This window comes from Thermobia domestica, chromosome 7 (assembly GCF_964235325.1).
Source record: "Thermobia domestica chromosome 7, izTheDome1.hap1.1, whole genome shotgun sequence".
Lineage (NCBI taxonomy): Eukaryota > Metazoa > Arthropoda > Insecta > Zygentoma > Lepismatidae > Thermobia > Thermobia domestica.
Genome location: NC_137460.1, coordinates 185857841 through 185882509, shown reverse-complemented (window position 1 = coordinate 185882509; position 24669 = coordinate 185857841). Strand labels below are relative to the sequence as shown.

The window sequence follows — 24669 nt, the reverse complement described above, 5'->3', positions numbered from 1 at the left end:
TAAACGGAAGTATACATTATAATTAATCTAAATTGATCTGGGGCATTAAATCAAAAACAGAAACCATGAACATATAGGTATTGCTGTTGGAAAATATCATGGAAAATTTTGAGACGGTAAGTGCAATATCTTGTTAAATATTCACATAGAAATATCTACGTGTTATCTTATAAGGATCCTGAAACACTTGCAAGTGGGTAGACATCCCCTGGTCCTGACCTACACCTTTTCATATCCTTTCCCCTCCTCTATCGCGACGCCTTAGATACCTAAACAACAAATCAAGTTCAAATTCTGCATAAGCTCAAAGGAAGGCTGTCAGGTATCTGCTTGTATGTGGTTATAAGATTGTTGTAAGGGGGTGGAAGGAAAACGATTAAAAATACGTTTACTAAATACAGTATTTGAACGGTTTGAATGAAGGGAAATTATGTCCGGAAAAGGGAAATTCTAAAGCTTGTGAAGGGAAAACGGCTCTGAAGGAATTGGCATCACTGAGCGAGAGGGACATGAGAAGGGCGGTTGGATGAAAATTGTCAACTGAACTACTGTGTAGTCGACTACGCGTATTTTTGTGTTTGTGTGTAGACTGTAGAAGTGGTCTTGAAGTTATAGGACATGTAAGTATGGATGTATTTATCATTTGATTTCCCTGTCTCATGTGTAGATACTCAAGAACAAAATGAATGCACTAAGTGGTGTGCACGTATAGATTGTATATAACAGCAATCTGTGCAGAGTAAACAAAACAGAAACCACTCTAAAAACTGGTATTGTTGAAGTTGAGGCACACTACATTTTGGTATTGTTGAAGTTGAAGCACACTACATTTTGCAAAATGTACAGCTGAAATTCAGTACTCTACGTGGAGAGACATGTTTATGAGGAACAAATTTCTGGGGGCGGTATATTTAAATAGGTAATACAGCTGTTTTTTAGATTTACATGTATAGGGTTCCTTGTGTAAAATCATGTCAAGTTTTTCACGACAGTTAAATAAGGGGTAATTTTAGTGGTGCTCCCTTCGTTTTAAGTACCGTACAAATTTGAAAAATTTACGGAAGAACGGAGGTAGGGAATAGTGATTTGGAGTTACATGATCAGTAGCTTTGTAAAGTTGGGATTAAAGTTACGATTTGTACTAACAGTTACATGTAGAAGTTGGTACTATTTGTAAGACGCGGAAGGTTTCGATGCGTGAGGAGTATGGTAGTTGGGCTGATATGTAGTATCTCCGCCAATCTTGCACATATAAGATTTACAGTGTGTTACTTACAAAATATAGCTGAGCTAGGGACAGCTAGCGAAGGGAGTTAGAAGCCCCCAGGGCCCTTGTACTTCTATCTTTATCACAATTTAGACAAAAACAAGGTGCTCGGTTCTGGAACCATGAAACGAGGTGGGGGAGACACTAAATTCCATCCAGTAGTTGTATAACTTGACGAAACTGTGCCTTCTAGGGGTACCTCTAAAGTTAAGTGAAAGACAACGGAATATAACCATTTTTTGTAAGGTAGGTTCATGTGGGGCTGCCCGCACATATATATGGGTGATTCCACGAAAAAGGGAAATTTTCACTTAGAAAATTTTTGTTCCGTTGATGGTCGCCTATTTCGATAAAAATATCACATGCACTTACTACTACTAAGTACATGTTAATTAGGTGTTCAGCAGAGCTGAATCGTTATTGGTGTAGTAAATAAAAAATAATAAACTTTTCAGCATCCACGGAGTTGAGACCATAGGTCACGGAGTTGAGATTAGTTAACACGGAGTTGAAAATTGCTATGAAGTTGAGAAACGTGATACATCTGGGTGATAAGTTTTGGTTTATAAGTGATTAAGCTTATAATTTACATAAAAATTGAAATAACTTTCCCATAGTTTTTGTGAGTTAGAAATATTCTCCTTATGTTGAATAAAATTCTAAGAAACTAGATGACACGTAATTTGTTATACAAAAATACTCCAGAAAATACTGCAAACATATGAAAATATATCTAATGAAGGTTCCAAAAATTGAGTATATATATATATATATATATATGAATATGAATATGTGACGTAAATAAGAAAAAAGAAATACACATACACTTATCGAATATTGAAAAATTATTGCGCTTTCAATATGTTGACTATCATATGGAGAGGACAAACTTTTCACATAAGCTTACGAAACAGATGAAGTAGTCACTAAACCTGTCTATTGTCTACTTCATTTGTTTTCTGAGCTTATGTAAACCGTCTGTCTTCTCTGTGTGATCAAGTCAACACGTCGAAAGTGGAATACTTTTTCAACATTTGCTAAGTGTATTTGTATATTAGGTATATATACAAGGTGTTTCAAAACAATACACAAATCGTTTGGGAGCTGATTCCTGACACCAAGATAAGACGAAAAGTATAGACAACTGGGTGCACAAATGCTTCCTTTCGGAGTTATAGGCTGCCGAAAACATGAAAAAAATGAACTTTAAAGGTCTATAGCTCCAAAACTATGAGACCTGCCGTAGTCGGGTCACGACTTCACTTAGGAACTAATATGTGCACTATCCAAAAATATGTTTCAGAATCCTGAGGTACTCACGAAGCAATTTTTATAGAGGGAGTTTGGCTACGGGCATATAATCTGAAGTATTCACCAACTACTTCTATAAAAGTTGTTATGGAAGTACCGCAAGATTCTGAAACATGGATATTTGGATAGCGCACATACTAATTCCTAAGTGAAGTCTGACCCGACTACGGTAGGTCCCATAGTTTTATGCTATGGACCTTTAAAGTTCATTTTTTTTTTCATGTTTTCGGCAGCCTATAACTGCGAAAGGAAGCATTTGTGCACCCAGATTGGTCTATACTTTTTATCTTATCTTGGTGTTAGGAATCACCTCCCAGACGTTGTCGGTATTGTTTTGAAACGCCCTGTATAATGCAAACTAAATGACAGTGTAAGGCACTCATCAGTTCTGTTTCCTTTGGATAATTCGATGTTCTTTGTTAAGTAGCCCTCATTTTCCACTCCAATAAAGGAAATGTCTTGAAGAAACAGGGAAGGGCTGTTTTAGTCTACACAGAATGACAACTGCCAACGCTTTTTAAACGTCAGGTTTAGTAGGCCAGGAGAAATTCTTCCCGATCCGCGTCATAAAATTGACTGTCCGTATATTGCCCTCAGACTCTTCGACAATCCCTGAAAAGAAAACAATTAGTTGATCATAAGATTGAGACTTCAATAGGTTAAAAACAAATACCATTCATCTTGACTTGACTGAAGTTTTACCTCCGGCTACCTGACAGCCCCAAATCTGAACTTCCGCGAAACACTCCTTAAATGTGCTAGAACCCACCAGCCGGCCTTTGAGTGTGAATGACACGTGATCAGCTTGTCGGCTTCTACGGCCATTGTGATGGTCTGCGCGATCAAGTTTCAGTACATCTCTACTCAAATGAGTTTTTCAATTGCCTCACTGTGCGAAGTAAACACCATTAATTTTTGAGCTTCCACCGGGAAACAAACCCAGAACCACGCACGAAAGGCGAGCATACTAGTCACTAGACCATAAACGAGCTTTATTTCTATCAATATATTGAAAGAACAAATATTTGGAAGAGCATGAGCATAACAAACACTATAGGATTATCAACTCCGTGAACTTGTCTCAACTCCGTGGATTCCTTAGTTTTCAGATGGACATGGAGTTGAGAAAATCGAATATAATTTATCTTTACCGGCCCACTTGTTAACCAGTACATGTGAGTAATTGTGTACGAATTTTCTACGTTAAGGCGTAGGTTCCTCAAGGGAAAGAAGGTATATACCATACAAATACATTCAGTAATAAATACCATGGTGTTGGGTATCAATTAATATACGCACCTGCTTTCCACACACAAGAATATTTTTCCTATAGCTTTTAACACATGCACACAACTTTTTCTGTTCTTCAGTCAAACATGTCTGCCTTGTCTTCTTGTGGGTGTTGCCAATGTGGACGACCATGCTATCTGTTGAGGACAATGACAATTTTTTCTATTGCCATGGAGTTGAGACGAAATAGAGGTGACAGAAACGAAGCATAGTCAAGCTTTCGAAAATACTCGTTATAAAGGTTTACTTTTCACAAAACCGAAACATTGAAGTGTTCTCTTCCATTTAATTACCATTAAATGATGTTTGATTTGCGACTTCAGTTGTAATTTATTGATTAAAATCAGTCAACTGTAGTCTGTGACAGTCCACGGTGTTGAGAAATTGGGTAATAATTTTTTACGTATGTTTCGTGTTATATTTGCAAACTGTTATACATGGCATACCTACTTTGTGACGGTTACTACTAAACAAAATAAAAATGAGGTGATTCTTTCTAGTAGTAGTTTGAAGAAATGCCCGTGACAGAAAATTTCCCTTTTTCGTGGAATCACCCATATGTGAAGATGAGTAAATAGCCAGGGATGGTTTCTTTTCTTTTTTTTTCTCTCTTTTTTTTTTTTTTTTTGTTTTTTAATCAAAAGCTCAATACTCAATTCACATAGTCATGCCGAACGATCGATAGCGAGTGATGGCGTGTCAGTAGCCAGATAATCACTTATTACGATTGAATGGAATGCGGACCAGCGTTCTAAAACCCAGCCTTTTTAATGTTTTAAATGCGTTTTGTGTGTTCAGAATTGGAGGGTACATCTGAAGTGAAGCCAAAATATGTGAGTGCCTATGGAAGATGACTGTATTAGATACTATTTTCCACCGGCGGTGTATTTCCACATAGTGTATAAAAGCTGCATTTTATGTTTACACGCTACTACTGTGAAATCGTGACAAGTGCTACTGTAACATAGCTACAATTATCCACGTGTCCGGCGCGACTGCCCTCGCTTATGCGCATTCCACTGTCGCTTACGTGCCTGGTCTCTTCGGACGCAGTCGCGCCGTCCTGACAGCTTAGCCCTGTCCTGACTCCGAGAGCATTCCTGTTTTTAGTGGCAAACTGGCAAAAGTTGTTTGTGTTTTTCGCGCTATAGCTTTTATGCTATGCATCCGGATGCTATGTATACACAAATCGTAAAAGAATTGTAGTTTTTCATCTATTTCTGGTATCTCCCTCGAATTTCATCTAAGCTGTTAAGTAGAGTAATGTCATGTCGCCATTCTCAAATCTTTTGGAGGACAAAAGATGAAAATTACTGAAAGAATTATAGTTTTTAACAATTATTCCGGGGGTAAGTTCCAAGTTTGGACTCCCGTTTCGAGGAAAATTTATTAAATTTACAGGGAAAATATGGATAATTTGATCGTTTGTGTGCTTGATAATATATTAGGATCTTGAGAAATCTGTTTATTTGTTATATATAAGGGGTTATGAAAATGGGACTATTCGGCGAGCCGAGGGAACTACTACGCGCAAGGTGACGAAATAGTTGCATTGTGGGAAAGAAGAGAGCATTTGTATTATCAGCATGCCGGTAATAAGTCCAAGGGTACCTCTGTTCTAATCCTAACCTAACCTAACCTTTTTCCCACCTCGTGATGTAAGGAAAGGAAACCTAAAGTCAGCTAAGAACGTAGAAATTCAAAATTATAAATTTTAATAGCTTTTATTAAGATTTTGGTAGAAAACTATCGGACGTCCAACTTCGGAAAAATGCCTTATTCCGAGTGATGTGCCTAAACTTGACTTTACGTTACACTTTACTGTTTAAGTTTAAAGATACACTGGAAATGGTGGTTGAAAAATTACAATTCTTTCACTCGTTATCTCATCACTTTCATAATATTTGTAGTGGTCGACATAGCGGTGGTACCATAATGTTCATATCAGAGTTTAAAGTTTATAGAAGAAAACTTCTATAAAGGAGGAATATGTAAGTAATCAAAATACGCGCAGATTTTACTTCTGACATCCCTAATAATAATAATACCTACCATTGCTGACCAAAACCAACCCACCTGGACTCATATGGGCTTTTTCGGGTTTAATTTTTTTTTTCCGAATTATATCGATGTATTTAGGGTAAAAGCGTTAAAATGTGATTTATATTTCAAGATTTAATTGTCACAACTTGCAACAATTTTCTATTCACTGCTGTTTTGAAAAAAGGGCCGCCATTTCGAAATTTTAACTTGGATAGCCGAGAAAACCTATGCAGCAAATTTAGAATGTCTCGTGCTTCTACCCTCAAAATTTCAACTTAAAAGTCCGAAATTTCACTTTGTAGCGTGGATACTTGCTATGTCAGGCTTTCCAATGCTCCTATAGTTTCTACATTTTAACGAAACCTCCTATATTTTTGTGGCATTGCTACTTCCACTTGTGAAAATGACATAAGGAAATAATGTGTGGATGGTTGGAGGGCCTTTTGTCTCCACAGTAGGGTGGTTAAATGGAGACTGTTCTGTGTTTCGTCCTTTCCTGCGTGTTGTCTAGAGATAATTACATCAAACAATATACAGTTAGCGCAAAAAAGTATTCATACACCTACAAAATGGAACCTAGTTTCGTCATATTCATTAAAAAGTTCTATGGAGTGGTGATTTTAAAGACTTATAAATAATTTAGTTAGATGTATCAATACTTTTTGTACTAACTGTAGGCAAACAATTGTAGAATATGTTACACATAGTCAGATCTTACCTTAAAAGCGCCAGCTGCAGAATGTTTACATTTTACATTTCAGATAATTGTTCCAGGAAGGGTGTAGCGGTATTTCGTCGTCTTCTCCGTAACGTTTTCAGTATTCCATTGTCATTTCTGCATTTTCTATACTAAGAAACTCGTATAAAATTTTGCAACGAGATAATTACTCATTAAGTTATATTTAGAGTGCAATGTATGTTCATATAACAATTGGTGTAATTTGCATGTGTATCTTTTAAATTTCTACCGATTGGATAATTGAAATGTTCCTTTTTCACATCTTCACAAAACCACCTATATTTTTTCGTCGTTATTTCCTATATTTTTTTCATTAGCATTGGAAAGTCTGCTATGTTGAAAAATGGCCGCCTTTTTGAAATTTTATGTTGGATCACCGCCAAAATATATACAGCTAATTTAGAGTGTCTCGTGCTTGTAGTCTGAAAATTTCAACTTAAAAGAAATAGGCCGGGTTCAGTCCCAATGGGAAAGAAGAATATAAAGTAGTTTGGATACTTGGAAAAGGAAGTATGTTCCGAGAGACGTTCTAAGAGGTATGGTGATAGGAAAGGGCTGCCAGCATGTTTTTAGTGGTAATGGCTGAATATTTATTCACTTTTAAGTCTTCGTGAATATATGACTGGATAATGTAATTGTAAACTTACTGTGAGTGATTTGTTAATGCGAAATCATTATGTGAAGGATATTTTAAATTTCAGAATGAGTCCTGCATTCAGCAGCAGTGAGAAGGAAGTCTTGGAAAGAGTACTTGGAATAGAAAAGCTAACAGTGACACCAGCTGATCAACTGGAGGACAAGTATGAAATTAGTCGCTGTGTGAAGTGGATCGTGGATAATGCATATAAAAAGGTGGGGTTTATATATTTATATTCTTCCTTATTACTGTTTCTTCTCAAGTAACAGTGTATATCGAAATATGTAGTAGATATAGCACTTTTAATGTTTCAGTTACTTGAAAAATGTGCGCCTGAATCGAGAACATGAAACCATAATGCGATGACTTACGGTAGTCTGATTTTACTTTCTCTTTCGTTCTCGTTTTCACCCACTATGCGCTGAGATTGAAAAACGAATTCAATGTAAATATTTTTATATGTAGCATTCCGTAATGAAATGTGTATAATATGGTTCCAGTTTCTTACGCCCGTTCTCACTAAATAATGCATATGAATGACAATTTGCATGGTTATCATGAATAATAGGTGTATCGATAAAGCTTTTTTTTCTGAAATCTTGTTACCCTTATTGTTCACTTTTGGCCAAATGTGGTTAATAAAACACACAATTTCAAATCGATACCTCAAATTTTTGAGGTGCCGCCATCGGCGTGAATTTTTTTTTTTTAAAGGTGTAATCTAGATTTGTTAAGACAATAAGTGAAATAGTTGTAACTTTATACTATGTGCCACTTCGTAATAATATTTTTTTTTCAGACAGTCCCAATATAATGTAAAAAAAGATTTCAAGACACTACTTCAAATTTTTGAGTTGCCGCCATCACTCTGAACTGGGAAGGGGTGGGGGGGGGGGAAGTCAGTGATTTTGTATATTAATATATACTTGTAAAAATTCCGCAAAAAAGCATTTAAACACGTTAGTGAATTTTCTGTCAGGTATTAGATACAATAGGGACAAAAACAATAAAATGAAATGTATTCAAGTTTCATACATGTAGAAAACGTGTAACAGTTTAAAATTTGAAGAAAACTCGCTGAGATACAACATTATATATACACTGATTATTTGCAGAGCAAAACCATTAAATATTCATTAAAAATTAAATACGCATTACAGTTTCACCAACTAACTTTTTGGCTTCATCAGACACTGAGAGTTACAGAATAACTGTACAATTTTATATATGTATACCAGCTAAGACATCTTTCTTCTGGTTGGCTACTGGCAGCAGCAAATCTCCTTCAGGTATACTTATTTGAAAACTCTTATATAGATGCTTTCTATTGTTGCTAATAAGACAAAATGACGATCTTAACTAAACTAATTTAAACTAACAAGTAATTAACCTAAATAATTAAAAAATGAAATGAAATAAAATTTTTGAGTTTTACGTCTCATAGTTATGCCGGCTAGGCTAAAGGAAACGGGAGAACCCAAAGAAAACCCACGCACACGGTGTTTGTCAACCACAAAGTTCGCTTGGCGGGAGCAGGGTTTGAACCCGAGGCCCGATGCACCAGAGGTGAACGCTCTATCACTGATTAAATAATTATATATTACTCTTTAAGCTTTTGTAACAATTTATTCACTTCTGGTCTGTTAAGTCCTGCGTTCCAGTTCATCGCTTTATTACCCTCCATTTCAATGCATCGTGCCTCCTTCCATTTCCTGACTATTCTTCTATCTTCTTGGCCTAGAATTTTTACTTCTTTCCAATTAACTGCATGTTCCATTTCTCTTATGTGTTTCTAGACCGCATTTTTGTCCCTCTCTAATCTAACGTCATCTTTATGTTTTACTCGTTCTCTAAGTCGTTTCCCAGTTTCTCCTATATAACACATATCACACTCGCTGCAATGAATTTTGTAGATCATTCCTTTTTCTCCATCAATGTCCCTTGTTCCTCTTCTTTCTTCTTTTCTCCCTTGTTACTTCCAGTACTTTCTTGCTTCCTTTTCTATGTTGATGTGCCTCCCATCTTCAGCATTCTTTTAATAATTTCTGTTTCTTCTCCCAAACTTTCTATCCCCCACCACATTTTCCTTTCTCCTATTCCTCTTTCACTTTGTTCTTCTCGTCTTCTTTCTTTTCTTTATTTTTGTTCTCTCATCTTCTGTACTTTAACTTTTTTCTATCATACTCATTACTCTCTAGCTGCTTATGGAATAATTGTATACTTTGTTCTGCTTTGTCTTCTTCACTGCTTATTTGCATAATTCTTTTCTCCGTATTATTAATGAAATTCTTCTTGGTTGATTGATCCACATCACTTTTGGCGTGTCAATAGTTTCCCGACGAGCAACTTTTTTTTTGGTATCATTCTGTGTATATCACTCCTTGCTTCCTACATATTCTCATATCTAGGAACACTGTATAGCTTCTTCCTTTTTCACCTCGAGCTCTAGTTGTATGCCTTTCTCTGTATCTTCAATTTCTTTTATAAACTTTTCCAATCGCCTTACAGTTCCTTTCCATATCCCTATGCAATCATCAACATATCTACCAAAAAACAATAATTTGTCACTTCCTTTCATCCTTACTTCTCCCAATCGTTCATAATTTCTGCCAGCAGTGGACTCAACCTGAAACTAATGCTTATTCCCTCCTTAATTTTTACTAACTTTTCAACCTGTAACACAATAACTGTTTTTCCATATAGTCTTCAGGGCAGGAAAGGAAAATGTGGTGGGGGATAGAAAGTTTGGGAGAAGAAGCAGACATTATTAAAAGAATGCTGTAGTGGGAGGCATATCAACATCGTATCCGGTCAAAACAGCACATGAATAAAAACCGCGCATGGACAAAAACCGGACATGGCAAAAACAGCACATGCAAATACCGCGTGTGCGAAAACAGCCCATTCAAAAGAAACATAGATGAAAATTTCGCACTAGGCTCGCTCGCGCTCGAGCTCACTTTTTCCAACTGGGCTCGCGATCACACCTCAATTGCGCTGGCGCTTGCGGTCGCTTGGGCTCGCACTCATCTCTCTCGCCTGGTCTCGTACTCACTCGGACTTGCACTCACACGAACGGGTCAAGATAGGAATTAGGTTGAGAATCACTTCCACAGACAGTTTACAATTTTTATAGACATCCTTAGGAAAGATGGTCAGGAACAACTACAGCAGAAATCCCTAAAGTTTAACAACCCAGAGTTTTTACTGTGTTTCAGGTTGCATAATTGACAGGCACTCTTCCTAGTTAAACAACAGCACAGGAATGAAAACTGCACAAGGACAAAAACAGCGCATTCAAATACCTTGTGAGCGAATACAACCCATCGACAAAAACCATAGATGAACATTTTGCACTAGGCTTGCTCGCCCTCGAGCTCACTTCTTTCAACTGGGCTCGCGCTTCCGACCACTTCTCTCGACTGTTCTCGCAATCATTTGCGCTCGCACTCACCTCTCTCGACTAGGCTCGTAGTCACTCGGACTTGCACTCACACGAGCGAGTCAAGGTAGGAATTAGGTTGAGAATCACTTCCACAGACAGTTTACAATTTTTATAGACATCCTTAGGAAAGATGGTCAGGAACAACTACAGCAGAAATCCCTTGAGTTTGAGAACCCAGAAGTCTTTACTGTGTTTCAGGTTGCATAATTGGCAGGTACTCTTCCTAGTTAAATAGATATACGGACAAAAACCGTGCGTGCACAAGCGTATACAAATACCGCGTGGATAAAAACCGCGCAAGGACAAAAATAGTGCATGCAAATACAGCAAATAATAGTGCATGCTCGCGCTAACTAATTCTAAGTGGACTCGCGCTAGTGATTGCTTCTCTCAACTGGGCTCGAGCTCACTTTTATAAATGAGGCTCGGGCTCGTGCTATTGAACTCGATCCCAGCTGAGCACAAGTGCCGAGTTCGTGAGGTCGGGCTCGTGAGTTTGGACACCTATAACAAAAACAGCGCATGCATGGTCCGCAATGCACATCCTTTCCCAAAGCAAACCTTGTACAATTCTTGATATCCCAGTGGATAGTATTGCGTTTATACTTATATTGTTCTCTTTATATGTCAAGTCTTCGGTTCGGTTTTGTATATACATAGCGTATTGGTATACAACTTTCCCTTCATATCTATTCCGTCTATCAAAACGAAACTTGGTACACTATTTTTTTAACCCCTGTAGTATTTTTCAAGATACATTTGGACTGTGTGCTTTTATCTGGGGTCACTCCTGAGGGGAACAAATTTGATGGGAGGTGTTTTTGGAGGGAATTTTTCCAATTTTCCGTTTTCAAATACGTTTTGGGCGCCAATACATAGCACCTCTAGAGAACTTGTTTCATGCTGAAGAGAATAAACTATAAAGCATGACTTTCCAATGAACAGTGTTGATGCAATATCTTTTTCACTGCGAGTCTACAAATTTTTTTTATGCTAACGGGATTAATGGGATCCAGGGGCTTATTCCATTGTCCATGGCACGTAACTTTTAGTGCATGAATATATTTTTATGTTGATAGAATGGACTAGGTTTGATTCGGGTGTTCGGACGACACGTTCATGTACGTTCCTTGTGAGATTCGCATGCCATTTGAATACGGCAATGCGGATACTGGATTGTGCTTTCGATCAATGACATTTTTTCATTAAAGGTATTTATAAATTTACTATTTAACCAAAATACTTTCCGACACCGATCCCGACACACGCACACTCGATATTCCGGAGTTCGTATCCGGTTTTACTCGGGGGTATATCGAGTGCAAGCATGTCGTTTCTTTCTGGGATACGCAGAATGCCGACGTTCTTGGAGGAGTCCTCTGGCCCAGAAAGATTCACAGCCACTCTCCCATTCATTCAGCTACACTATTATAAACATAATTCCTATTTCGGTGTTTCTCAGTTTTCCTAGTCTGTTTTCCTCTTGTTACTTCTGATTAGTCATTTGTTATTTTGCTTAATATCCTATAGTCCTCATCATTAGCTATAATTTCGTTTCTTTCTTTCCTTTTTATTTGATCTCTTCCCTCTAGCCGTTCTTCCAGTAATGGACACCATAAAACGTGATGTTCTGGTGTGCCTATTTCTACGCATTGACATCTTGGATGCTCTATTTGCCCCATTTTGCGAACGCGTGACTTACAAGTAACACTTCCCAAGTGTAACATTCCGATTTTGATAAAATTTGGCAGATACCAGGTTATCACATAATAAGTATCGCTGTTCAGAGAACTCTGAGGACGTAACCACTTGACAGGATGCAACCAAACTTGGTAGGAGTATATTTGGCCCCATGCAGAAGCGATTGGTGTAGAAAACAAAATTAGTTCCAATTTTCGCCACCAGAGGTAACTGGCGCTATACAACGCCAAGTAAGTGCAGTGTGGAAGGAAAAGTACACTACACACGCTAAATAATAAAGGCTATAATTACCTCTTCTGTGGGTCTCGTGGCATTGATTACCAATGCTATTAATACTCCATGGTCAGTGGCGGATTTACGGGATGGGGGCTTTTGGGCTGAAGTGTTTCGTTAAAATTCTTGGATATCTTACAAAATTAGATATTAGTCAAAATTAGATATTAGATTAAATATTAGTCTTTCCTATGCTCATAAACTACGAGCTCCCTACAAAATTCCTGGAAAAGATTAGTGTCAAAGCTCACTTCCAGAGGCTATTGTGTTGCTGTTGAGTGTTAAGTACGGTAAGTGCAGTATGGAAGACAAATGATATTGATGTTGAATGAAAAAAAAAGGGGTAATTATGCCCCTATGCGACGCGTGGATTTGATTTGTACTCCTATTAATAACCCCATGGTGTATTGATGTGTTGCGGGCGGTGATAGTGATGTAGGATTCTGTCCGAAGGCAGGTCTTTGACGTGAAGATTCCTGGGCAAGAAAAACCCATGGCGCTAGTACCGTATAAGATGATTATGACGTTCTAAGGACGGGACCTACAGGTTAACATAGGATCGGACTCACATGTCTTCACCGGAATCGATCCCGATACTCCTCGATCATAAGGCATAGAGTGTGGGAAGAAAAGAGAAGCAAATATCGGACATTAACAAGGTCAGAGCAGTTCACTTCTGGCACAGTGGGGCTCGAACCCGTATCACTGAAACACATGCAGGCTTGGGTAAGCACCAGAGTTGTATAGTTCAAGATCAGGTTACAAATGGGGTACCAAGAGAGCAACCATGGTATTGAAGTTGCCAGAAAGATGCTTCTTAGTAAAACTTTATTATACGTTGAACAATAATGCTGGTACCATTCGTGAATATCTCCGATTAAAGGGGTTACGTCGTGGTCCCACTACATAATATGCGTTAAAAATAATGGCGAGAAAGTTTGAGGAGACCGGCATGTTAGGGTTGAGACCAGGAAGACGTCGGAGGGGTGTAAGACAGGAAGAAGTTCAAAATGTTCCTAGAGAAATCCATGCCGTGGGGAAATCCGTGAGTAACAGTGGCGTAGTAAGTGCGAAGGCAGTGTTGAAACATCTGAACATTTTCTATGCACCTGAGTAGAAAATGCTTCGCAGAGTACTGCATTGGTATCCTTACAAAGTAACAATAAAACATCAATTGCGTCCCGCAAATGCCGATGTTCGTCCCGGAATTTTAAGGGGAGCTTCATCCCAAGGGCATTGATAATCAATGCCACGAGACCCACAGGAGAGGTAATTATAGCCTTTCTTATCAATTAGTATCACTAGTGTCGTTTTTCATCCACGCTGCACTTACTAGGCGTTGTACAGCGAAGCCGGTTCTTCCAGGAAAATACGAAACACGTATCGTCTCATTTTACGTCTACAATATCTGGGCACAATTTTATTCGCTTTGGTGCGCTTCATATTGCCTTTCGGTCGCCAACTTTCAAAATTTTGTATGTGGGCGTTTGACCCCTAAAACATTTTTCTCAGAAAATAAAAAGTATTCGTTTATTTTTGCGTATTGTCCCTACACAAAGTTTCGTTGCAATTCTTCATGTCCTTTACATACATCTGACATACGGTTATTAGCACTTTTGATATTTCGTGATCAAAGGTTTGGAGGGGTTCGTGCCCGATCTAACCATTTTTTCCTGGAAAATACGAAACCCGCATTCCCTCATTTCATGTCTACGATATCTGTGCACAATTTCGTTCACTTCGGTCCACTTTTTTTTTTTTTTTCCTTTCGAACATCAACTTCCACAATTTTGGGTAGGGGTTTTTGCCCCCTAAAACAGTTTCTCCGCAGAAAATAAAAAGAAAACGTATTTGTTTGTTTTATTTGTAGTATCTACCTTCCAAATGCTATCAACATCGGAGTGTTACGATTGGGAAGTGTTCCTTGTTAATATAGTCCTGACTGGTAGGAATCAGCAGTAAGATGAAGTCTATAATAAAGTTTGAAATACTGCAAGTCAGCGCGATCCAGCCAAGAGTCGGGTTCAGCGCAAGAGCTAGTATGCTTTGCTAGATTAGCCTCAGCCGGGCTCCGGCTAAATAATTGAGCACGAGCCTGAGTGAGCCTGAGCCTCAATGAAATAAGTAAGCGCGAGCCCAGTTGTGAGAAGTGATTGCGCCTCAATGAGCGCAAGCTCAGATGAGAGAAGTGAGCGCGAGCCCAGTTAAGAATAGTGAGTGCAAGCTCGTGTGAGTTCAAGTCCGAGAGAGTACTAGCCCAGTCGAGAGAGGTGAGCGCGATCGAGCTTAGTGCAAAATGATTATCTATGGTCCATAGCAAAATGTCCATGGGCTGTTTTCACTCACGCAGTATTTGCATGTTCTCTTTTTGTCCCTGCGCGGTTTTTTGTTCATACGCTGTTTTTGTCCTAATATCTATTTAACTAGGGAGAGTGTCTGTGAATTATGCAACCTGAAACACAGGAAAGACATTTGGGTTGTCAAACTTAAGGGACTTCTGCTGTAGTTGTTCCTGACTCATCTTCCCTAACGATCTCTATAAAGATTGTAAACAGTCTGTGGAAGTGGTTCTCAACCTAATTCCTATCTTGACACGCTCTTGTAAGTGCAAGCCCACTCGAGAGAGATGAGTGCGAGCCCAAGTGACCGCGGGCCCAATTAAGGTAAGTGAGCGCGAGCCCAGTTGAAAGAAGTGGGCTCGAGCGCAAGCGAGCCTAGTGCAAAATGTTCATCTATGGTTTTTGTCGATGGGCTGTTTTCGCTCACATGGTATTTGCATGCGCTGTTTTTGTCCACGCGGTATTTGTGTTCGGTTTTAGTTCATGCGCTTTTTTGTCCTTGCACGGTTTTTGTCCACGCTGTTTTCGCCCAACGCTGTTATTGTTTGCGCTGTTTTGACGTAGAACCTATCAACATATAGAAAAGGAAGCACGAGACTACTGGGAGTAATAAGGGAGGAAAGAAGAAAGAAGTGAGAAGAAGAAAAGAAGAACAAGAAACATTGATGGAGAAAAAAGGAGTGATCTACAAAATTCAGTGCAGCGAGTGTGATATGTGTTATATGGGTCAAACTGGGAAAAGACTTGAAGAACGTATAAAACGACATAAAGATGACGTTAGATTAGAGAGGGACAGAAATGCGGTTTACAAATACATAAGCGAAACGGGACCTGCAGTTAATTAGAAAGAAGTGAAAATTCTAGGCCAAGAAAATAGAAGAATAGTCAGAGAATGAAAGGAGGCACGATGCATTGAAATGGAGGGTAATAAAGCGATGAACTGGAACGCGGGACTTAACATAGACCAGAGGTGAATAAATTGTTACAAAAGCTTAAAGAATTATGTATATATATATATATATATATAATATAATATAATATAATATAATATAAAATATTGATTGGTTGATTGATACACATGTTGTATATGTGTGTATGTGTGTGCATATATAGATGTAATAGTGTTTATACATTTATTTATTAATTTATATATACTTTTATATATATATATATATATATATATATATATATATATATATATATATATAGATAGATAGATAGATAGATAGATAGATAGATAGATATAAATATATATACACACTTATGTAAGTTCATTAATTGTTAGTTTAAGTTAGTTTAGTTAAGATCGTCATTTTGTCTTATTAGCAACAATAGAAAGCATCTATATAGGAGTTTTAAATAAGTATAGTTGAAGGAGATTAGCTGGTATACATATATAAGATTGTACAGTTATCCTGGAACTCATAGTATTTGATGAAGCCAAAAAGTTACTTGGTGAATCTGCAGCACGTATTAAATTTTTAATGAAAATATAATGGTTTTGCTCAGCAAATAATTAGTGTGTATTTAATTATATACAATGCAAAGCTTCTACTTATGGAAAATATCACAACATTATAGTTCCTGCAGCTCTTAGCTTATTTCCAAGTAAATTTACTACATTACAAATAACCCAGAACTCACCACGAGGAGGTTGCTGCAGTTTGAGTTCCGCCCCCATCCCATCCCTGGACGTATCTTTAATTTTGTGCAGCTTACTGGTTCTCAAATGTCTAATATTTACGTTCACTTACTCATTTTTAATTTATATTCTGATCTCTTGTGAACTGTGGTACCCGCTCCCGAGATTTTAAAGTTGCTAAACCAAGCCCATGGCAAGTGTCTGCACCACACACGGAACTAGCCGCTACTGTCACTAATTTTATCATGCGCTCTACTGCTTGAGTGTGGCAAGGAATACTTATTTCTTCACTTGCAACCGTGGCCATTTTTGTGTTATGTAGAACTCATCTTTGCTTGTAGCAACTAATCTTTGCTTAGGTATTGTGTTTTTAATGGCTCCGTCAAGACACACTCACACCAGTTTATCATGCCAATGTAGGTTTTTGCGTCTAATTTTACCTCAGGAACTTCGAATTCTCTCACACTGGCAGATAAGGATAATGTTCTTGCTTTCAAAATTCTTCTCCAACCGAGCCTTCTTATGTTCGCATCTGTGTCGGATATCATGGCTAGAAGTAAATTCTTGGAATGGCTAAACCATGCATTTCGCATTATCACTGGATCTATGATTAATTAGTATTTGAATCCATAGATCTAGAAAATGACATAAGTTTCCATAAATGTTTAACTTCTTGTGTGCACGATTGTTCGCTTTTAATATAGAACCATACAGGAGCATGAACATTCATTATGTAGGAAATCATAATCTTGAGCTCTGTTGACGGATTTTCTGTTCCGATATAAAGACGCAAAATTCTATTAGCAGTCGTCACCCATATAACCTGATGTGGCTTTCCAGGATTTTGACAGCCAAACTTGCGGAACAGTGGCCCAACGAAACAGCATGACAAATATTCAGAAGATACTTTCAATTCGTGCTTAAATTTAAAGCACTGAAATTCTGAATCCATTGAACAGCTACAGGTTCAAAATCAACAAGTGGTAAGGACTCGCAGTTTTGTAAAGCCATTTCAATTTGTCCTTCGTATGAGTTTGACCCCGTAGTATTACCATCGATTTCATGGATTAAATGTCTAAGTGGAAGTTCATTTGTGTGCCACAGGCAGATTATTCTTTGAAATGGCTTTGCTAAATAATTTTCAACATTATCCATTACTCTATTATTTCTTTCAGTGTTAACTGGCGTTCTGTCACGGCCTAGAACAACAAGTTTTGACATAAGATTTTGGTCACTGAAAGATTGAGTAATGGCTAACTTGATGCTGTCTCCCCTCCCTGACAATACGCATACGTAGCCGATATACTTAGATTGTGGCTCTTAAACTAAAACTACATGCTCTTTCTTCACTATCTACGTAGTATGCCATCTGTTTCGTTCAGCACTAGGGTTTGGTCTTGCCTTCCATCAAAATACAACCCTTCAATTTCGGAAGTCTTTAGAAAAGAAGTGTATTCTTCAGTGACAGTTTTCATGATTTTTTTTCTGCCTTTCAATCCTGTTGGGATCAATAACTTACTCCTTTTGCTGGGAAGTGACCAAGCCAACTTCATCTAAAAGTGAAGAAGCTAGGAGTGCAGCATGACGGACAGACACTTTTGACCTGCAAATCGCAGAAGCGAACGTTCGCAGTTTAGCTGTCATTTGCTTGGCTCGTGAATTCGTATCGTTTTCAGTTCTTGGAGATGGACTGAATTCTTTATCTGAACCCGAACATTTTAAATCGTAGTCACTATTAGAGAGATTTGCGTCCTCATTTAAAGTTTGTTCAGCTTGTTTTAAATGTTCATTTCCACGTTTTTGGCTCTTTCATACAGCTTCTGAAGCCGTTTTGACTTACTTTTGTCTATTCCTCCTATAATCATTTCTCTTTTTGTTCTTTGATCAAGAAGAAATGGCACTTCTACCTTTGGCACTCATCTTTCTTTTTCACGTTTACAATAAATTTGTGAATCAGCATATTTTCACCAGTCAAGTTAAATAAGGTTTCTTTTGAAATTGTACTATTTTAGCATCACATTTAAGGTTGGACTTTTTTTTTTTTCATTGATTTTAGGAGCTGGCGAACTTTTTCGTGATATTGAATAATTAAGGCAAAAATTCGTTGTTGACTTAAAGTAGCTTTTCCACATATAGATGACTTCTTCCAAACTTGAATTATTTTAGAAGCAACATGAGAGCAATGTCCTTGGCTGAAGGATCTTTCCTAGAACAAAAGTTCCTCTTTCTTGTTTCCCTTTCCCACAGGAATTGTTTCAGCGCACTTTCTATTGTAGGCAGTTGAACATGACTAAACTCTTCTGGAGACCCAATAACATCGTGAATAATGTTTTTTTTATACCCTCTGACCTAATCGAGTCTTATTCTCCATTCTATGTCAAGGTCCCCGACCCTACTGTTCCTTTCCTCTTTTAAGGTCGCGTACCCTTCTTGAAAAACCGAAGATGCAATAAAATTGTGACGTCACGGCGGGAGCAAAGACAGCTTTCACCCAAGATCCTTGTCATTCACCCTAGTTTGATTTTTTGAGTGAAGTGAGTGTTTCTTATTTTCCTGTGTTCAGAAAAATTAATTGCTGTAGTGTTCGTGTTTCCTATAAGTATGCCGAATTGTGCGGTAAGTACTTGCCGCAATCATAGCAGAAATACGAAGGGTTCCGACGTTATTTATTATGTATTTCCTTCGGATCCTAAACTGCGGAAAGTTTGGCAAAATAAATGCTGTCGGAATGTTGAAAACGCTCGCGTCTGTTCCGATCATTTTATTCCCGAAGCTTATGAACGTGACTTAAAATCTGAACTTCTAAATATTACAGCCAAGAAAAAGTTGAAACGAGATGTTGTGCCTTCAATGAACTTACCAGTGTCATATGTGAACCATGTTCCTGTAAATATTGAAAGAAATAAGCGTACAGAAGCTAGGTGTTTAAAGAAAAAAAATTGTCAGACATTGGGGCGCAGTAAGATGAAAAAACTATTGTGACTGAAATAAAAAATAACTCCTTGTCTGTGTTATCTTTCGTTTGTTCTGTGGAGAGTGAGGGGCATAAACTTAAGGAAGAGCTTTCTTATTTGCGCGAAGAGAACGAAAAATTGAAGTGTGACATTAGTATGTACAAAGCCGAAATAATAGATTTGCAAACAAAGTTAAAAGAATTGGAGAGCAAATACAATAAAGAATTTCTTTCAAAGGCCAGTTCTAAAATAGAATATCGTAGTCGTTTCAATAGAGTGGTTAATAACCGAGTGGTGGGTATATTACGAAAAAGTTTCACACCGGGCCAAGTAAATGTGCTAATAAATGGTAAGAAAAAACTAAGATGGTCTGAGGTAGATGTCATTCATGCATTAAGACAACGCGCCATCAGTGACAAATTATACAATCATCTGCGGTTACAATTTCGGATCCCCCTACCCAGTGTGTCAACACTTCGACGTTGGGTGCAAAAGTTACTGTTTTCTCCTGGTATTCTTACCCCAGTTTTGAAGATTTTGACGGAGCAAGGGCGCTACTTAAAGAGTGTGGAGAAATATTCAGTGCTTATGTTTGACGAAATGAACGTTAACGGGCGCGTGTGCTATGACCAGGAGGATGATTTGGTTTTGGGCCCCCACAGAAATGTCCAGGTGGCTATGATTCGAGCTTTGACAGATGCATGGAAACAGCCAGTGTATTATGATTTCGACAAGACTATGAGTAAAAAGTTACTCTTTGAAATCATATCAAAAGTTGAAGTTTCAGGATTCAAGATGGTTGCAATTGTTTCCGATTTGGGTGGTGGCAATAGGAGGCTGTGGAATGAGTTACAAATAAATGCAGAACACTAATATTTCATGAATCCGGTGACTGAAAACGAAAAAATTTGGGTCTTTGCAGATTTGCCACATTTGGTGAAATTATTGAGAAATTATTTCGTAGATAGTGGCTTTGAACTGAACGGTGCAACTATCGAGAAAAGTCTTATAGAGATGCTCCTGAAGCTTGATTCTTCAGAATTAAAACTTTTTTCCAAATCAGACTGGCATCATATTATGTTGCAGGAAAATGATAGACAAAGAGTTGCCCCTGCAATGGAGCTGTTTTCCCATCATACGGCTGTGCTTATTAAATATTTAATTCCAGAAAATGAAACAGCATACAGCTTCTTCCAGCTTGTAAATGATTTTGTTGACGTCATGAACTCTGCTGTTCCCATTGATTCCACCAACGAGCATAAAAGTGGTTTTGGAGTACATTTTGAAAAACAAATTGGAATAGTAAACCAAATGGAAGAAACAATTAAAGCTCTGAGAGTAATTGGTAAAAACAATCGATTACCTTTTCAGCACGGTTTACTTGTGTCTATCAGTAGCCTTAAATGACTTTATGAAAACTTAAAAACCATTGGATTCACATATGTACTCAGAAGAAAATTAAATCAAGACGCACTGGAGAATTTATTCTCTCAGTTTCGTGGAATGGGACATTTCTATAATCACCCTCTCCCAGTAGAAGTTAAACATAGGTTGCGCCTTTTAATATTAGGATGCCGTTTACCATATCCTACAAGTGCTCCAGTAGAAGCAACTGGAGATGATATCATGACAAAGTCACTTTTCCGCGATCTTATAGTCTTCTGGCTCTGGAGAAATTGTATCGGAAAATGAAGGCATGAAAGAAATGTCAGATTTCAGTTTGGATGAAGAAACAGATGACATAATTTTCACACGGAGAGAAGAAACGGAAGCATTAAGATATGTGGCTGGATACATTGCAAAGAAATGTAAGAACTTTCGTGCTACAAGTCATATGAATTTTCATAATACAAATTCAGGATAGATAGAAGTCGCTTCGCGTGGTGGTCTCGTTTCACCTTCTTCCGGGTGGATGGAATCAATAAAAAAATGTGAAGTAATATTTCGAAAATTTCATAAGAAAACCGTGAATCGAAAAAAGAATGTGATTGGCCGACTATTTGATCTCCTAAGGAACACACTTCCAAATGAAGATCCAGCTATGTTGAAACTATTCGCCAAAGCTAGGACATTCTTCAGAATTCGGTTTTTGAACAGAAAAACACGGGAACTTCGGAGGAGGAATGTTCTTAAACGAAGACAATGGATGCAAAGCTGTTCTTCAAGTGCTACACAATGATAAGGTGAGTACGTACTGTATCTGTATATAGTTTTTATTTTTTCACATTTTAAAATTTGTTTTCCTTTGCAAATCACTACGCTCGAACATTGGCTTAGCACACGATATTTGTCCCTGCTTCACCGCGGTGACGTCACAGTACAGCTGGAGAAAGTAGCTACACAGAAACAGCGAGTTATGAAGGGACCTGTAAAAGCGCGGAACAGTAGGGTCGACGGACCTTGATTCTATGTTGATCCAACAGGATTCCTACTGGTCATGAAAGTCAGGGAAAATTATGCAGGTCAGGGAATGGACTGGAAATCAGGGAAAGTCGGGAAAGTTAGAAATATATTTTTCTAACATTAATTGTACACCAATTTCAGCTTAGCCAACTATTAATGATTACAGTATGGAACACAGGTTTTTAAGCATTAGAATCAAGCAAGAAAACAGTATCAGGCGTCAACTCTACCATACTAGCAGAAGCACAACACTCAAATGTGATAATTCATCGCAAACTGATTGTTACGTCTGATACGTTAAGGAAAATCCATTTGTTTCGATAATTGAGTTGCATGAATGGCAGTTGTCACACACAAATATTATAAGTTTATCGATTCCTCCCCCCCCCCCCCCATGTCAGAGCGATGGCGGCACCTGATAAACAAGAGCTAGCGATTTTAAATTTCTTTCTCATTATATTTGGACTATTTGGAAAAGTACAGATGAGGTGTAAAATCAAATTTTTACGCTACATCAATCATTTCTCTGTTAAAGAAGTATAGTTGTATTAAGAAAGTGTGCAGATGTTTGTCGAGTTACAAAGTTTTGTGAGGTAATTTGTGCCTGGTGGCCGCCGCATGGGTGCGTCCCTGGCACATCATTCTTTCTCGTAGACATAGTTTTGATTCTCACTGGGAGCTAAGATATTTTTTCGGTGTTGACCAACCATCGTGAGCCAATTGTGAAGCTCTCTAAATTAAGGATGCGGTAGACTAACGGAGTTCGGTTACGTTTTTAAAAAAGAATGGTACCGTGGTCCGTCGCGCGACCACATATCACTCAGTTGACCTTGCGCACCCACTATAACGTAGCATAGCCCTACATGAGTTGTAGAGTTAGAGATATTATTATTATTATTACAGAGAAACTTCTGAATGATGGGTACAAATAAGACGTGAATACTCTTTATCGCAAGTGAGATGTAACAAATATTTAGATTACTTACATATGAAACTCATGCAGCAACTGTATACAGAATATATTTACAGCAAATAATTATACTTTTAAATATATTATCAAAATAATTTACTGCAAGTAAACCGTAAAGCACTAAGAACTTAAGAACATGTTACATATTAGTAAATACTGATAAATACTAGTACATACATGCGATCATCTGGAGGGAACCAGGGACCAGATACCACGCTGTTTACATCCTTGAGACTCGTATGGAGGTGGTGGTGTTCTGATGTGGGGCGGGATTGGCATTGGTGCACATACACACATTCACATCTACGGCAGAGGAACTGTAACAGTTCGAGTGAACCGGAATATTATTCTACATGAGTATATCTGCCTTTTCCGGGGCGCTGTGGGTTCCGCTTTCATACTGATGGACGACAGTGCCAGGCCATACCTAGCTTGCAACGTGGAGTACCTGGAAACAGAAGATATTCGAGAATGCCGTGATCTGCGAGATTGCCCGATCGCAATCCGATTGATGATGCGTGGGGCGTTTTCAGTCGTATTGCTGCCCTTTTATCTCCACAGACGCTTCCAGAGCTCTGACGGGTACTAGTGCAAGAATGAGACGCCAGACCGCAACAGGTGTTCGATAACATAATCCGAAATGTAACATTGTCGTGCATAGACATCACCTTCCGTACTGATAACACTGCTTTTCGTGTTCATACATTTTCGAGCAGTAATTAGTCCACGCCCTGTAGATGTGCACATGTGTGATTTGGTTCCTTTATCTCAGTTTTGCAACGCAATTTACATTTGGAGATGATGTTTTCATTAAACAGCACATTGTATTTCGGTTTTCTGAATTATTCTGAATTATCCATAAGTTACGAACATGAGTGTAGTAAGTGAAGTACTAATGGAGCAACTGCCTTTTCTAGTGAAATCTCGTAATTTGTAACTGATTTTATTTTCTTCCTTTATTTTAGGTTGTTATTTTACAGGGAATTCTCTTCCGAGACTTGTTCACATTCTGCTTTATTTCCTTCCAAGCCGTTCATTTTACTTTCAGTTTGTCTCCCTGTTTGATAGAAGTTCCATTTTCTTCATTTGTCCCAGATATTGGTTTTGTATGGTGCTAGGGGCGGCTGTATTTAGTTCAATGAGCCCATGCCAAGAATAAATTGGCTGTGTAATTACCGCCGCATTTTCTTTCAGTATTAATTTTGACATTAGTTATTTTGATTTGAAGCGATTAAAGTTTACGTTTTATCCATTTTATTCAAAGCTTTTAGTTGTCTGCTTGTTTCTTCATCTTTTCTTTGCCTTTGGCCCTTTTATCAGATTGTCTAAAGGCTAATCAAGAGTGAGAATATATTTATTATGACTTGAAAATAACATTATGAAGTTACTTATGCACCATTTATTTGGATGACCTTCTGCTATTTTTCTGTCAACAGCAGAATCCAGTCCTATAGAATTTCATTGCGGTTATAACCGTCACCAGGTTATGTAAGTAATTTTTGTGGACGCTCTGTATATTTTGGAAAGATAGAAATCGTTTTTCAATTTATACTGTATTTTTGCGATGCAAATAATTTTTTTCTTCGGTGAGAACTGCTAGTGACCGATTGCTTTCCCACGAATTAGAACAAAAGAGTCTTTCATTGTTCACCCAT

General features: G+C 38.0%; 1 protein-coding gene across 2 annotated transcripts in view; it reads left to right on the top strand.

Annotated features, from left to right (window-relative positions):
- Positions 1 to 485: 485 nt before the first annotated feature.
- The window catches only part of Dph2 (Diphthamide biosynthesis 2), a gene marked incomplete at its 3' end in the record, with an annotated part of 42071 nt that continues 17887 nt past the window's right edge, over positions 486 to 24669 (top strand). The window contains 2 exon segments of one of the 2 annotated variants that reach the window (XM_081765672.1): positions 486 to 620; positions 7352 to 7502. In XM_081765672.1, the coding sequence (XP_081621798.1) occupies positions 7353 to 7502 (150 nt within the window). 2 annotated transcript variants of the gene reach the window in all.